This window comes from Micromys minutus, assembly GCF_963924665.1.
Source record: "Micromys minutus genome assembly, chromosome: 24".
Classification (NCBI taxonomy): Eukaryota; Metazoa; Chordata; class Mammalia; order Rodentia; family Muridae; genus Micromys; species Micromys minutus.
Genome location: NC_137959.1, coordinates 15487371 through 15503470, shown reverse-complemented (window position 1 = coordinate 15503470; position 16100 = coordinate 15487371). Strand labels below are relative to the sequence as shown.

The window sequence follows — 16100 nt, the reverse complement described above, 5'->3', positions numbered from 1 at the left end:
ATTTCAGATATAGTAGCTTACTAAGCTTGAGTCCAGAATATTACATATATTTTGTGTTTACAAATGACAGTTTCATGTATCACAGAAAGTTGTTCTGATATTTGACATAATCCCGGCTGTCGTGATTCTGGGTAAGGTTGGAGCAGGCACACATGTGAAGACATAAAGCTGCTTTCCTGGGACACTGAGTGGCTGAGCTGCGTTAGCTTATTCATCTACGTGACACTACTAAGGGGAATCATTACTAACATGCTGTTAGATTAGCATAGGCTAGGCTTGAACAGAAAGCAGTCTATTTAGAGTACAGATTCCTCAGGAGAATTAGCAGAGACAGTAAAGAAGCAAGCCTAGGAAGGACTGACCAGTGAATGTCAATGTAAGAATGTCACTGTAAGTTCAGTATGTGGAAGACAGATGCGGGATGACTGGAAGCAATTTAAAGCAAGTCTCTGATGGGTGTTAAAAAGGAGTAAAAGGAACACAGTATTGCAAATGAATAGTTAATAGGAGTGGAATAGTTAATAGGCCTGTACAAATATTTATTTCTTAGTTTTGATCCTTGTGCTATGGCTACATAAAATGTCAACATTTGAGGAAACTGAAAGAAAAGCCTAGGGCTGGAGAGATGGCTCAGTGGTTAGGAGCACTGACTGCTCTTCCCAAGGTCCTGAGTTCAAATCCCAGCAACCACATGGTGGCTCACAACCATCTGTAATGGGGTCTGATGCCCTCTTCTGGTGTGTCTGATGACAGCTACAGTGTACTTACATATAATAAATAAATAAATCTTTAAAAAAAGAAAGAAAAGCCTAAAAGAACTGTGACCTAATTTTGCAAGCCTGAAATTATTTAAAATTAAAAAGTAAAAATCTAAACTCCTACAAATGTATAAAACCAAGCAAAACCAAAAAGCAACCTCAGGTTTATGGATTCTGATCCTATCCTGGGATAAAACGCAGACTCCACACATGTAAACACACACTTCTAGGAAGCCACGGTCCCTCTGAGTCGCCTGCACTGGCCTCCGACTTGCGCTCTTCACTCTCAGGCTCCAGGGGGTTGGGCTGAATGGTGTGCACCAGCCCACCAGGCTCCAGTTTTAAATAACTCCCCAAAGTATTCTGTTGTCCCAGCAGGCTAGGGGTAAATACTCAAGACAATGTTGAACTTCTTTTCATTTATACTACACTAAATTTTAAAGTTCATTTGCTTGTATGGGTTGTTAATTTTGAGGAAAAAATCTAGGATAGGCAGAGCAGGTACCAGTCTCAATAGACAGGGAGAGGTTAGCACCAAATAATAAAACAAAACTGTTGCAGTCACAAATCTAGTAAAAAGGAAAACAGCAACAACACACACACAACAACAAAGGTCCCTTTATTTCCAGGTTACTATGAGACTTTACTGATTTTAAAATAAACTGCCATATCTACTTCAGACAGTCAACAAATATTTAACACTAGTAAGCAGAGTTTGATGAACTAGAAATCTAAGCGCTGCTATCAGTAAAGCTTTAATGTTTGTGTGGCTTCTGAACAATCAGAACCCTTTTATTGGCTCTCCAATGACGGCAGTTGGGATCTGAAGGGACTCGGGTGATTAAGAGAGCCAAGTAAGCAAGCACACAAATGCCAGTAAGTTTTCATTGGAAATGAATCCTTAAATACAATGAACTTATAATTCAAGGAGAAGTATTCATAAAATAAAACAACATAGGAATATGAAACAATCTAATAAATTCTCTATGCAACTTTTTATCTTAAAAAAATACTAAAGGAGCCGGTGCCCTTAAGCCCAGAACTTGGGAGGCAAAGTTGATCTCTGTGAGTGTGAGGCCAGCCTGGTCTACATTTGATTCTGGACAAGATGTGTGCATTCATTTATATCCGGCCCATTCATTATTTGCAGGCCGTTAACCAGCTAAGCTCTACCCTGTGTCAAGCTGCAACTGCCCCCTGCTGATTCTCTCATTGCAATAATTGGACAATGAATCTTATTCAATTAGTCCATATGCTGTAATTAATACACCCACCATACTTGTATGAATGAATCATGCCTGTAATCCTCACATTTAGAAAGATGAAGCAGAAGGACTATGAGTTCGAGGCCAGCCTGAATTACACAGCAGAAGCCTGTCTCAATCGGCCCAAAGCAAAACAAGAATTGCCTATGTAATTTTTACATTATTATTTTACATTATTTTGTTTTTGCTAAGTAAGTAAAAAGAAATGAGGCCATATTTAAAGGCATCAGATATATTTATCTTATAAATATATCTAGCCGGGCATAGCGGACACATGCTTTAATCCTAACATCACTGGCAGAAACAAGCAGATGTCTGAGTTCAAATCCAGCCTGGTTTACAGAGTTCCACAATAGCCAGAGCTACACAGAGAAACCAATCCTAACCCAGTAAACAGAACAGCTCTCTCTGTCTCCTCTCTTCTCCCTCTCTCCATACACACATACATACACGCATGCATGCATACATACATACATACACAATGCATACATACATACATACATACATACATACATACATACACACATGCAAACATACATACACAATGCATACACACACACACACACACACACACACACACACACACACACACACGTATTTCAGGGCTAGGAAACAGCTCAGTGAGTAAAGTGCTTGCAGCACAAGTTCAAGATGTGAGTTCAGATCACAGTGACAATGCCTAAAAAGTGGATTCAAGATCTCAACTTAATCTCACCAAGAAAAAGCAAGCAAGCCTTAAATGGGCTCTTTATTTTAGTTAAAACAGCATTCCAAAAAATGTGAAAGGATATTATAGTATAAACTTCTGGTAACTTTAATTTTCTATTATATTCTTTTCAGAGTTGAATGTTGCTTCCCTCCTACCCCCAGAGTATGTCATATAAATAACTATAAAGAATCCACATAATCATTCAATATGTTTGAATAGAGTTTCTTTTTATTTTTTGAGAAAGGATCCCTTTATGAAGCATTGGCTGTCCTGGAACTCACTATATAGAAGAACCTGGTCTCAAACTCAGATATGCCTGCTTCTTTCTCCTAAGTCCTGGGGTAAGTGTGCACTGACATGACTAACTGCATAGCTGACTGCTAATTATTAAAACATATACTTGTAAAATGAAACAAAATAAACAAAACGCACATGTAACATCTCTACAACCAGGATCCTCTTACTGACACACAAGATGAGTATGCCTTATGATCACCCTTTCTGAGAATCACAGACCTTACTGGTCTTGCACAGGCCTAATTCTTAACGGAAGAGCACACCGTAACTGGAATTCTCGAGTATCACGTGCACCTACCCACTCTGCAGATTACTGTTTCATATCATCTGAGTTTCAGCATTTAAACAGTACCATTAGAAAAGCATTGGTAGTGAAATACAGTCAAGCTTTCGTGCCTGGCTTTAAGGAAAATGTTTTGGTAAAGCCTTTGCTACATTTAGGTCAGTCAGAAGAGGCAGAGGAATTGTTATGAGACTGTCAGAATCTTGAGGAAATGTCTCTCTGGAGAATCTGCACTCATCTACTTGGCTTTGCACGGCCTCTTATTGGTGTAATAGGAATACATAACACATTTACAGCATACACTTTTACAACCATTTTAGTTAGCATATGCCAAACAACTACTTCAGCCATTTTTGTCTGAAGATAACACTATTTCAAAATTCCTATTATTTTGAAAAACCAAAAAGTGTAGTTCACATATCATTTTATCATCATGTCTTCAAACAGGGTCTCTCTATGAAACACAGGCTGCTATCAAACTCTTAAAGGTCCCATAGAGGGTGGGGATAGAGCTGAGTGTAACAAGCCCTTGCAGGAACAAACAAGTCACTGTGCTTGACCTTTAGGACCAAAACCAAACCAAATCAAACATTTTAACCACACCAACAAGACTGTAAAAGCTGAAGTTTAAGATCTTATTGCTTTCTATCTTAGTGTCTCAAATGTAATTTCTATTTGAGCTTGAAACATATCTCAAAATTTAAGCATTTTTTAAAATAACTGAACAGAAAACTTCTTCAAATACATAATAAACCATGTTCCTATAGCCAGTAGGCTATCTATGACTAGTACAGAACCAAAGAGCTCAATCTTCAAGGGCTGTGCTGAAACTTAGATAACTATGAGACTGTGTCAAGATCAAAAGCTCAGTCAGATAATTGGTCAGAAGGCAAGTCCTGACTAAGGAAGACCTTAGAGAGGAGCAACAATTGAGCTACCAGTACAGCTTCGTACAGTATAGCTCCAGACACTAATCTTCCTACCACGTGTGTATGTGTACTCGCATGCGCACGTGTGCATGCATGTGAGATACTGAGATCAACCATAGCACCACCAAAGAAAATCTCAAACAACGAAATCAAGCAGTAACTCAGTTTTGTCTCTGTTGTTTCTTCCTAGTGTTTTCTATTTGGTTTTAAAATGACCTTAGGAGAGAGAAGACCCAGGTCGTGGGTAAGGAAGATGTGTAGCCTCAGCTCCCCTCGATAGCTCTGTGCTATTTAGGGTTTCACAATCCCTCGAATCACTGCATATATTCTAGATATTGTCTTATTTGTTTTAAATAATAACCCATTTCCTCCTCAAAATGATACAATGAGACATACAATGCAATTATCCCCCTTCTAAAGATAGCAGGTAAGAATCTGTAAAGGTTATACTACTTGTAACTAAATGAAGTTGACTCCAAAATCAAAGAATTTATGAAAATTAAATGAGATAATATGAAGTGCCCTGAAAAGAACATTCTACTGCTCATATTTTTAAAGAATCGATTTAGGGGCTAGAGAGACGTCTCAACAGTTAAGAGGAAACTGCTCTTGCAGAAGACATAGGTTTGGTTCCCAGTACCCTCATCAGATGGCTCCCAACTGCCTATAACACCAGTTCTAAAGATCTGATGCCCTCTAAACTCTGATGGCACCTACACTAATGTGCCAGAAATTAAACCTTTCCAGCTATACATATGCATAAGTGCAGGATCTTGGGAGATGGTTCAGTGATGCCTGCCACACAACAATGAGGACCAGAGTTCCCTACTTCCAGCCACTACACAGTAAAAAGTAGGGCAGAGCAGTGGCTTGCCTGAAATCCTGAGCTCTGCAGAGAACAGGGCATCTTTAGGGCAATCTCGCTAGCTAGACTGGCAGAGCTGGCAAATTTAAAATTCAGTGAGAAACTGCTTTGAAGTGGAGAGTCACATGACTCAACCTCACCCTTACATGCTGTGCACAAGTTAAGAAAAACAATCTAGACTCCAACTTGGAAAATAGTTCAGTTGCTAAAGTGTTAGCTGCACAGCATGAGGACTTGAATTTGTTTCCTAGCACCCATGTAAAAACATAGGCATGTGGCACTCACCTGCAGACATGGGCAAGTCCCTGGCCCTCCTGCCAGCCAGGCTAGCCAAATCAGTGAGCTCCAGGTGCAGTGGGAACCTTGTCTCAAAAGACAAGGTAGAGGACACCTGACAACGACCTCTGGCCTCCACGTTCACATCATGTGCAGACACATGCTCCCTCACATACCTGTGCAAACATATACATACATACATACATACACACAAAACACCTCAACCTATAAAAGAAAAAGTTTCAAACATACTAAAACAATGTTTTTTCTTCAGAGTAATATTCCTGGTTTATATCAAATCACATCTATGCATTAAATAAATATCAATCATGACTGGATGTCATCGATAAATTATAGTTTACAAATGCACTTTTTAATTTTTTAAGATTTATTTTATCTTTAAATTACGTGTGTGTGTGTGTGTGTGTGTGTGTGTGTGTGTGTGCATATGTGAGTGCTGTGTGCACCGAGGACAGAAGAAGGCATTAGGTGCTGAGTTACAGGAGTGGGGAACCTCCTCATGTGGGTGCTGGGAACTACATCTTAGTAGTGTCCCAGCTTAACCACTGAGTCATCTCCCTAGCCTCCGAATATGCTTCTTAAATTCACACTTACACTCTGGGGGTAGGACAGGGATTAGAATTAAGTATGTACTGTATTCAAAATTATTGGTGTTGGGCTGGAGAGATGGCTCAGCTGTTAAAGGATAGGCTCACAACCAAAAATACAAAATGATTGGTGTCAATAATCTGGTGCTGATTGAACAATTCTAAAATTCACAAGAAATCTGACTTTTTTTTTTTAAAGGAAATATTCACATATCATAAAATACTTAAAATAACACAAACTGATTCTTACTTAAATGCCTCCTCATATAACAATGAAAAACAAAGGCTGGGAGCTCGGCATGGTACAACAACCCTCCAATAGCAGCACTTGAGATGCGGAGGGACGCTGATTTCCGTGCGTTCCAGGTCAAACAGGAGTCGCAATGAGACCTTGTCTCAAGAAAACAAAAAGCCACCCCTCCAAAAGCTACCAAAAAACCCTAACCATACCAAGAAAATGAGGATCTGGTATGCAGTTTAGTGGGAAGTGCTTGCCTAGCAAAGCATGGGCTTGACCTCCATCCCTACAGTAAATGTGTAAAGAATTCAGCAAGTTCAAAACAATAAAGCACACTGCCTTATTAGAAGACGTAATAAAGAAATATTATTTATAACGTTATAATAAATAACAAAGTAAAAGTTTTATTGGCTAACAGAGGAACTCTATGTTCCACATTAATATATTTCAGTCCATAGAGGTCAGGTGGCTCAGTGGGTAAAGTTGCTTGCTGCCAAGCTGTAATGACTGAGTTTGAGCTCTAGGACCTGTATGGTGAGAAGAGAGAACTGATGTCTATAAGTCACATGCACATGTGCACAGGCACATACACAAACATGTATATACACACACACAAATGTGTACACCATGTACATGCACTCACACACACACACACACATGCACATATGCCTTGGGTTATGTCCAGCAAAGCTCAAGTTTTTTCCTTGTAGCAACCACTTAATATCTTGATATGTATTTAACCAAGAGAGAAAGTTAAGCAAAACACAAAAACCAAAACCAAAAACCAAAAACCAAAAAAAAACCAAAAACAAAACAAAACAAAAAAAAAACCCCATCCCCCCCCAAAAAAAACCAAAAAGCAATGCTTTCAGTACAATTGCCTCCAAATTCTTTCTTTCTGCTTACTGGGGATTGGCATACTTGGGCAGAGGAGAGAGAGAAAGAAAGAATTAAAGCAATTGGTAATATAGTATTACATTTTAAAGAATCTACTTGCTTTTTTGTTTTTATTTAACATACAACTCTCAGAAAACAAGTAAAGCCAGTCAAGATAGCGCTGGCCTGCAATGGCCAGACTGCTCCAGGTAATGGGATCCAGGACAGTGTCAAAAACAAACTGAAAGTGAAAACGGACATCAACAACACCTACAAGAGGCCCACACTCTCCTTCCAGACAGCAAGGCAATGCTGCTGCGATTTCTAACAATTCTAATTCACCTTTTAAAAATCCCTGTTTCTCTTTGAATTAATTATTTCCATCTTTCCTTTCTGTGCTTACAGTTTTTCTCTTCAGTGAGATTTAGGTCTGGTACTACTTGTCTCTCGGTGCCTGGGTCTTTCATCTCCAGACTTAAAGCAAATAACAGTTATTATAGCCTTTGAGGCTTCTCTACCAATTTTAATGTCACTGTCTTCAAAGTATTGTCCTTCTGAATACTACAGTTTTCTGCCCGTATCTCTGAGCAAGTTAAAATTAGAAAATCTTAACAATATTAACTTCTAGTAGTGTGGAATATAGACTTCCTAATCTAAAACCAGATATAATTTTGGAAAAGCAGGTACTTTCATTAAAAATAAACAAACAGAAACCTTTTAAAAACAGATGAATAAGGGCAGGAGAGATGGCGCCACAGAAGAGGGCTTACTTCTCTTACAGAGGACCTGGATTCTGTTCCCAGAATCTACATGGAGGCTCCTAACTGACTCTCTGTGCACAGTCCAGGCATACACAGAAAATAAATGAATAGGTCTAAAAACGGAATATCAGCACAATTTATGCTGGCTGTGAAGACTGCTGACATAAGGACAATGTTTTTGAAAAGAAAAACAAAGGAGTAGAAATTTAACTTTGAATCCCACTTTGTCTGCAAATAGTGTTACTACCAATAATAATTACTTATTGATATATTATCCAAGAACAGACTGTATTTGTTTGACTACATCAGAATGAAAATAAAGAGTTCAATGTACTGGTAACTACACAGCGGTGATGTAAGCAAAGAAGTCTCCTGTCAGAGGGCTTCTCTCTGTTCTCTGTGCATGTGAACAACAGGGATCTTATATTAGCTTACGTAAAGCACTTTATGAAAAATTCTACAGAAGGCTTCAAGAAATGACTGGCCCTGTGAGAACAATTGTAAGCTATGCTGGCTTACATTCTGCTTAGCTTTACATACAAAGGCTGCATATATTTATATTTTGAAGATGTGCAAACAGTCAAATTAAAATACACAGACTTGGCTCTGCACTGAGGGTGCTTGTCTAGAATGTATATGACCTTCGTTGTAAAATTTATGACAAATCACAAAGTCTAAGATTTTGATTCCTAACACTATAAAAATATAACAAGATTCAATAGACAGCTAGAATAGGTGAGCACTTCTTTGCTCTTAGGATTCTCCTGAAGCATTAATACCTGTTCTCTTTATTACATAAAGCAAATCAGTAAATGCCTATTATAATTCCCTACAGACAGTTCAGAGTTTTGAGGGGCTGGGTTTTCTGAGAAAATACACTTTATCATGTTTTAAACTGTTAGGTCTCATGTGAGTCACAATGCTACTGGGAAGTAAAGACATACTGCAAGAATTTCAAATGTGTCTTTAAAGAAAATGACCTCGGCACTGTCACAAAAATATGGGTTTTTTTTTTTTTTTTTTAGTTTTCTCCCTTGCATATTTTGTTTTATTAATAAAACACACAAAGTACTATATTAGCAGAAAAGTAATATTTGGGGTCCCTAGAACGTTACATAATTCACCGAAAATGGAAATAAAATGTACACGGCAGACAGCAATGTAAAGTCTCCTGATGGAGTCCACACTCAGATCTACAGCAGAGAAAGGTTGAACCTCAGCAGGAACTGGAAACATTACATTTAGGTAATAATCAACTTACCCAATTTTTGTCTTCTCTTTCAACTTGGAACACGTTTTTGGTTTTTTGTTGTCTCTGTCTTTTGGCTTGGATTTCATCCTCCGGCCTCTCTTTTCTTCTCTCCCCTCGGCCGGAGCACTGGGAAAGTTCTCAGGGCTCATTACCCGTGGGATATTGCGCTCCCCTCGCTCCTTTGCTCTTGCTATGGCCTCCGATATTATACGGTTAGCCTTTTCTTGCTTGCTTTCTGATTCCACCTTTTTTCTCGGCTTCTTCTCAGACATGACTCTCACCTGGGTATTCTGCAGCTTAGTATATGTCCCAGAACCTTCATTCTTCTTGGAAGATGGAGGCTAGAGAAAAGAAAAGGTATAAACAGAATATACCAAGGAGTGTTTTTTAAAAACTGACATAATATCTGAAATGTTAAATCAAACACAGTAAAATGGCATAAGCTGATACGTGAGGGCTACAAACAAAGGTGAAGTGAGACACCGCTCATCTGGAAGTTAGGACAGAGCACACGTTCACCTACTCACTTGCAAATAAAGGTTAAGGAGACACAGATTGGCTGATATTCCTAATGCGTTCTTATGTTTCAGATTTTACTGTAAAAATACAGTAATTTTAAATTTTGTCTTGTAACTATTATTTACATTTAGGATCAAAGTCTTTTCTTTCATCTTTCCTCGAAATTATTACTAAATTAAAACATAGCTATTGTAACTTAGGAAAAGAAAAACCCTGTTATAAGACTAGGAAGAGAACACAAAATTATTATTTTAATGCAGCAGCAGAGCTAGCTAGTTAGTAAACAGGCATTCTCATATCTAAAAATCAAAGAAAGTTTTAGTTTTCCCATGAAAGAGTTAAATATGGATTTTTGTATTTGTTATAATTTTACTCAAGCTATTTTAGAAAGAAACAAGTTTTACAGTTTCATATTACAATTATTAATATTTTAGCAATCTCACAGGAAACAGACCAAGGACAGAATTTCCTCTCCAAACACACATTCATCCACATAGGCTTAGATCAGTTTTCTTATGTTCTTACCCGTAAACACGCCTGTGACTACAGCAGAGAAAAAACCCAGGAGTATCCAAGCACATTTTCATGCCGATTCCAGTGTGTTCTACTGGGTGTCTTTTCTATACCTGCCTCATCAAGGTGTCAGAGCAGTGTCACAGCACTGGGGACGGAAGGAAGGCTTAGACAAGGTCTCTAAAATGCCACCTTAAGGCCTACAGACGACAACAAATAGCCCAGGCTGAGAAAACAGCACCAAGCTCAAGATGGCGATGCAGTGTGACTCCTGCAGCAGCAGCCAGTAACGAGGAGGGTTATTCAATCCCATTAGCCTTTTAGCCCAAAGAACCCCTCCTCCTCCCACTCATTCAGGCTTCACTTACCCTTCCTCTTGGCCTCTTCACTGAAGACATTTTTGGCGTCAGACAAAGGCTTGCCCTCTGCTTTTTCACCACCCCAGGCAGTGCTCAAGGAAAAAGCATTGAAAGAAGACTCCTAAATGGCCTATTTAGCAAGCTGCAACCAAGAGATGCACAGCCGTCCACAAATACACATTTTGATTTATCAACACATTCCTGCCCTGGCAAGTTTACGTCTGCTGTTCATCTTTAGCTACGATAAAGGCTGCAAGCCCTCCTACAAGCTGTTTCTTCAATAGCTGTAAGCAGATAGCCAGATTCCAACAAAGCACAGAAAGAAATGAATGCACAAAGCATCAAAACGCATCAGCATGAATATTAGAGATGTCGTTAAAAATACTGACTCCTTCTGCGGAAGTAGGCCAGCAGATGGTGCTACCAGTTATTATTCCATTAGACTCTTGCAGTTTAACCCCCAGTGGACTGTTCTTCCCTCCGAAGGCGTTAACTCTCCATCTGCCACGTCCTACAGTCAGGCTTTAAAATACCCAGTGAACGTATGGGTCTGTTTTTAAATCATCTGGGAACTAGAACAGTGGAGAAATGGCTTTCTGAGGCTGAGTATTTTTTTAATCTAATAAAGATTTTTAGCAGAGAAAATTTATTTCTTTACAAAATTATAATAAAGTATTTAAAGTAAAAGTGGCTACCAATGAACAAAGGGTTAAAGAGCAGGTAACATAAATGACCACTTAACAAGTGACTAGTTCTGAAGTGACTAGTTTCTTTCTACAGCATGTAAAGGCAGCAATAACCAGACAACTGTTACTTTTTTAAATTAAGAAATTAAACTGTTTTTATTATCTCCATGAACACATTGATCTTCCAGCAAAATTTCAATCTATTTGGCCTTTACCCTTCATACTGTGTTTTAAGCCTATGACAGATAAAAATGGAAGTTTAATGTCTTGTTAAAAATAAATAAATTGACTTGAATTTTTTTATTTTTGTTTGTCTGTTTGAGACAGGGTCAGCTTCTGCTGTCCTGGAATTCACAGAAATCTACCTGCCTCTATGTTACAGTCTGTAAGATTAGAGGCATATGCTACTATACCTGACTCTTGGATTTGATCATTGATAAAATATATATATGTATATACACACACATACATGAGACTATTTTTTGGTAAGCAATATCCTTAAATAGTTAAAACTTCACTACTTCAAAATCCAAATTTGTCTTTTTGGTATTGTTTTGTTTTATTTTTTCAAGACAAATTTTCTCTGTGTAGCCATGGCTGTCTCAGAACTTGCTCTGTAGCCCAGGATGCTGGCTTCAAACTCAGAGATCCACCTGCTTCTGTTTCCCAAGTGCTGGAATCACAGGTGTGTACACCACTGTGTAGGCTTTATCTTTTTAGTAATGCCCCCTTTACAACTGTCCCCTGAGAGTCATCTGATATTGGTAAGAAAAAGGCGTTTATCATCAACCCTTCTGGGAAAACAGAAGGTTACAAGAGAAATCGTCTCTCCGAACAGTCCTGGAAGGATCAGTCGGGATGGCCTGTGAGCAGAGTCAAGGCAGAGGAGCCCCCGCCTCACTTGGTAATTGGTTAGTGCCAGGCACTGCCCGGAGTGTTTGTGGATATCAACTCGTTTAATCCTGAAGGAAGAATAGGTAATAACACTAACAAGGAGAGGGAGGGCGGCAAACTGAAACGACAGGCAGTGCTGTAGTTACAGGACAGGGGGACATAAAAGCAAACGATGACAAAAATATCGATATAAGCTCAAACACTTTTTATTTGGCATCAACTATATTCTCCAAATTCCTAATAGTTTCTGTGCATTGACCCAGTTGACATTTAGAACTGATCTGATTAGATTCTGTACTGCTGTTAATTATTATTTTACAGATAAGGACACTTGCATGAAAGAAGTGACTTGCTTGAGGGTCCCATTGAGGGGAACTAGAGAGATGGCTCAGCATTTAAGAGTTCTAGCATTCACTGGCTACTTTTCCAAAGGACCCTGATTTAGTTTCCAGCAGTTCAAAATGGCTTGTAGTTCCAGTTCCAGGTCTGAGGCCCTCTTCTGTCTTCTGGGCACTAGGAACATACACAGTACACACACATATATGTAGGCAATATACTCACACACACAAAATAAAATAAGAAATTAAAGATTCTATTGCTACTGAATAGGGGAACATAGATTAGAAGACAAGACATCTTTAGCTTTTTTAGCTATGCTATATGGGAGGCTATCCAATCATGGTAGTTTTAGGGATCGACTTAAATACAAATAAAAGTGAGCAGTTTTCTCAAAATATCAGGTTGGTAATAATAAAGCTAGGGTGGATTTTTAAAAACTCTTTCTAATGCCCTTTCAAAGATGCAGAGATTGATTACGTAAGGACGGAATATGGCTGAGCTGTAAGAAGAGTCAAAAGCTGGTTTCTGGACCAAGTTGTAGTATAAGAAGGTAAAAGAAATGGGAAGCCTAGTAGAGAAAGTGTATGTGAATGCAATTCTTTTCAGACGGTGAGCATAAGATCTGGAGACTAGAGCTAGAACCTTAAGCAAAGGGTAGTCTGGGTTGATCCTGGGGACATGGCTTAAACCCTGACATGAGCAAGATGATATTTGAACTGTGTACACGCATACACACACACACACACACACACACACACACAGTGGATCCCCTCTGTTGTCTGTCCTCCCCGTATTTCCCTTAGTGCACTTGTCACAGACCAAGGACACTTCCCAAACCATCTCACTTTTCTGACAAGCTTCTTAGCAGCTTCCCCTGCCTCACTGAAACATTACAACTGCTAAACAATTAATCTCATCAGTAGAATAGAGTGTGATCAAACAGTTCTTCTGCCACTGGGATGCAAGACTTTAAATTATAATCCTATGAGGTGACAGTAATTTTCTAATTTATATAAAAATACAAACACACTGTTATTGTTTTGTCTACTTCTCAGTCTATGCATTAATAAAATTCTGTCAGAATCCACTTAACTATACTGTGTTTCCCTCCCGTCTACAGCCTTTGTTGTATTAACTTCCCATTTGCGTCATTGGGATCATGTAGGAAAATGTCATTATTTTAAAGTTGGGGATACGGAAGATCGGATCTGCAGCCTTTGTTCCATGAGATAAGGTGAAGCTTCTTGAAAACACTGCTGTTTTTCTGTAGGTCTGTGGCATGGTCCTTGCTTAGTGCACTTAATGTACTTGGTTCAATCCCCAGTGCAAAATTATGAAAGAAAGAACAAATGAATTGATTTCTCCCACCACAAAAAGTAAATATATAAAGCAAATATTCCATGAAAACTTGATACCAAATGTAAAGGTATTTCAGTTGTTGACAGTAAGCAGACATCCTCGTTTTCATTTTCAGTCAAGGCTGGCCTTACCTAGAGCCTAAGACAGCATCAGACCTGCAACTAAAGGTGTGTGCCACACTCCCACACCCAGCTAAGATTGACTTTTCAACAAGAAAAAAAGTTACACTTATGTCAAATACTTCCCGGCATTTGGTGTTGATTTATTTTCAGAATCTTTATCTAGAGCAATCACTTCCCTTCTCTATCATATCTGTGAACTGTCAGATTTATATGTTCAAGTGCTAAGTTTTCATCTTGTGATCAGAGTATCCAGGTTTTCCTAGTAGCTAACAATGACGTTGCTTTTTTTTTCTTACTAGGGTTAGAACTTTGAGTTTACAGTAATATGGTAATGCTTTTAAAAGTAGTGTGTATATTTTAATTATCAATGTGGTATCTCAAGCAAATAGTCTTTAAAAGTTGTGTTTATGAAAGACAACAGTGTGTTGCCCAATTTGAGGAAAGAAAAACCAAGGGGAAAGAACATGACAGATGTACCAGTAAAATCAAGAGGAATCAGTACATTCTGGAATTTGGAAAAACTATTCAAAGCTTCTTTCACAAAGCAATTGTAAGAAAGAAAATGAAGGCGGCAATGCAGACACAACTGAAAAAGTAATATATGAAGGATAAAACTTAAAAGAATTCACAGGAAAATTTAAAAAGTTATCCACCAAATACATTGAGTGGATGTGCGCTGTCTGTTGATCTGAGAAGCCAGACTTGGGTTTGCACTTTAAGCAACTGAGAACATGCAAAGTCTCACTGGATGGAACTATGGAAAGGGGGCTACTGAGGCTGGTTTGACACTCGACTCCTGTGAAATGACAGCATAATTAAACTTTATGTTACATACTAAAATAACAAGTAGTTTATCATGGCAAGAAAAGTAGACATGTGGAAAAATAATAAATGTTAAATCGAGTGATATGTGCTAATAATAAATATATCTAGATCTTATGCAGAGGGAATCAACAATTACAGAAAGATGGGTACCAAGGATGCTGGCACATATCTATCTATAATCTCAGCACATGGGGGCAAAGGCAAGAAAGACAGAAGTTTGTAGTCAGCTTGGTCTACATCATAAGAAGTTTGTAGCCAGCCTGGTCTACATCATAAGAAGTTTGTAGCCAGCCTGGTCTACATCATAAGTCCCAGACTTGCCAACATGATACATACTAACGCCGATCTTAAAAGGCTGAGCACCTAGAAGATAAAGGCAAAGGACTTGTAAGGATAAAAAAGAGGAAGGAGGGAAGGTAGGCAGGCAGGTATGAAGGAGCAAAAGAAGAAGGAAGAGAAGAGAATGGGCTGAGAAAGAACAACATATACAGCTACTGCAATACCAGAATTCTATAATTTTTCATTGACAAGAAAGCTATGCAAATATAAAACAATATATATCTCACCCTATATATCCTACCATATAGATCTCATATACAGTTTCTATCATTTTAAATGTGTCTAATGAAGAATATGTATTACACCAAATCACAAAACCTTATCAAGTTCATTACTTGCTGAAAACAATAAATTAAGAAAATTCTGAATCCATTAACTCATCCTTAACACAAGAAGCTATTCTCTGTATAATAATGTTATAAGGCTGAGAGCCTGTTGTACCCATGTGGGGGTGGCTCAAGCCTTTAATCCTAGCACCCAGGAGGCTGAGAGGCAGGAGGAGCTCTGAGTTTGAGACAGTCTGGTCTATAGATCAAGTTCTAGGAGAGCAAGGGCTACACAGAGTGACTTGTCCTGAAAAGAAAAACCAAAAAACAAACAAAAAAGTGCTTGGTGCTCTTGTAGAGGTCCTGGGTTTGGTTCCCAGCAACCTCATGATGGCTCACAATTGTCTGTAACTCCAGTCACAGGAAATATAACACCTAACAGCCTTTTTAGGCTTCCATGGTTACCTCCTACACACATACATAATACTGGTATTTGTGGGACCATGAAAGGTAGCTTTGTCCCTGGTTGAGCTGAGGCTTAAAGCCCGGGAAACCCTGAAAGGATGGTAGGCGCTTTGCCTACTTCCTGGGCTCCAGGCCCCTGTCACTAGCCACAGTCCTCCCCCACCCTCATCCCATAGATTTGTGGCTATCAGTCACATAAGGGAGATGTCCCAAGCCCTACCACATGCAGAGGACATGACCAGTGGATGAGTAGGCTCAAGACAGATCTCCATTTTAATGAGGTACCTAAAGGTCTGA

The 16100-nt window shown here is 38.8% G+C and overlaps 1 protein-coding gene across 6 annotated transcripts in view; it reads right to left on the bottom strand.

Annotated features, from left to right (window-relative positions):
* Positions 1–16100, bottom strand: part of CHD9 (chromodomain helicase DNA binding protein 9) — a gene marked incomplete at its 5' end in the record, with an annotated part of 116909 nt that overhangs the window by 83169 nt on the left and 17640 nt on the right. For 5 of the 6 annotated variants that reach the window (XM_080937054.1, XM_080937052.1, XM_080937051.1 and 2 more), the window contains one exon: positions 9127–9458. In XM_080937054.1, coding sequence (XP_080793180.1) covers positions 9127–9458 — 332 coding nt within the window. Of the gene's footprint in view, positions 1–9126; positions 9459–10161; positions 10234–16100 lie in introns of those variants that run through there. The other variant, XM_080937055.1, reaches the window with a different exon arrangement.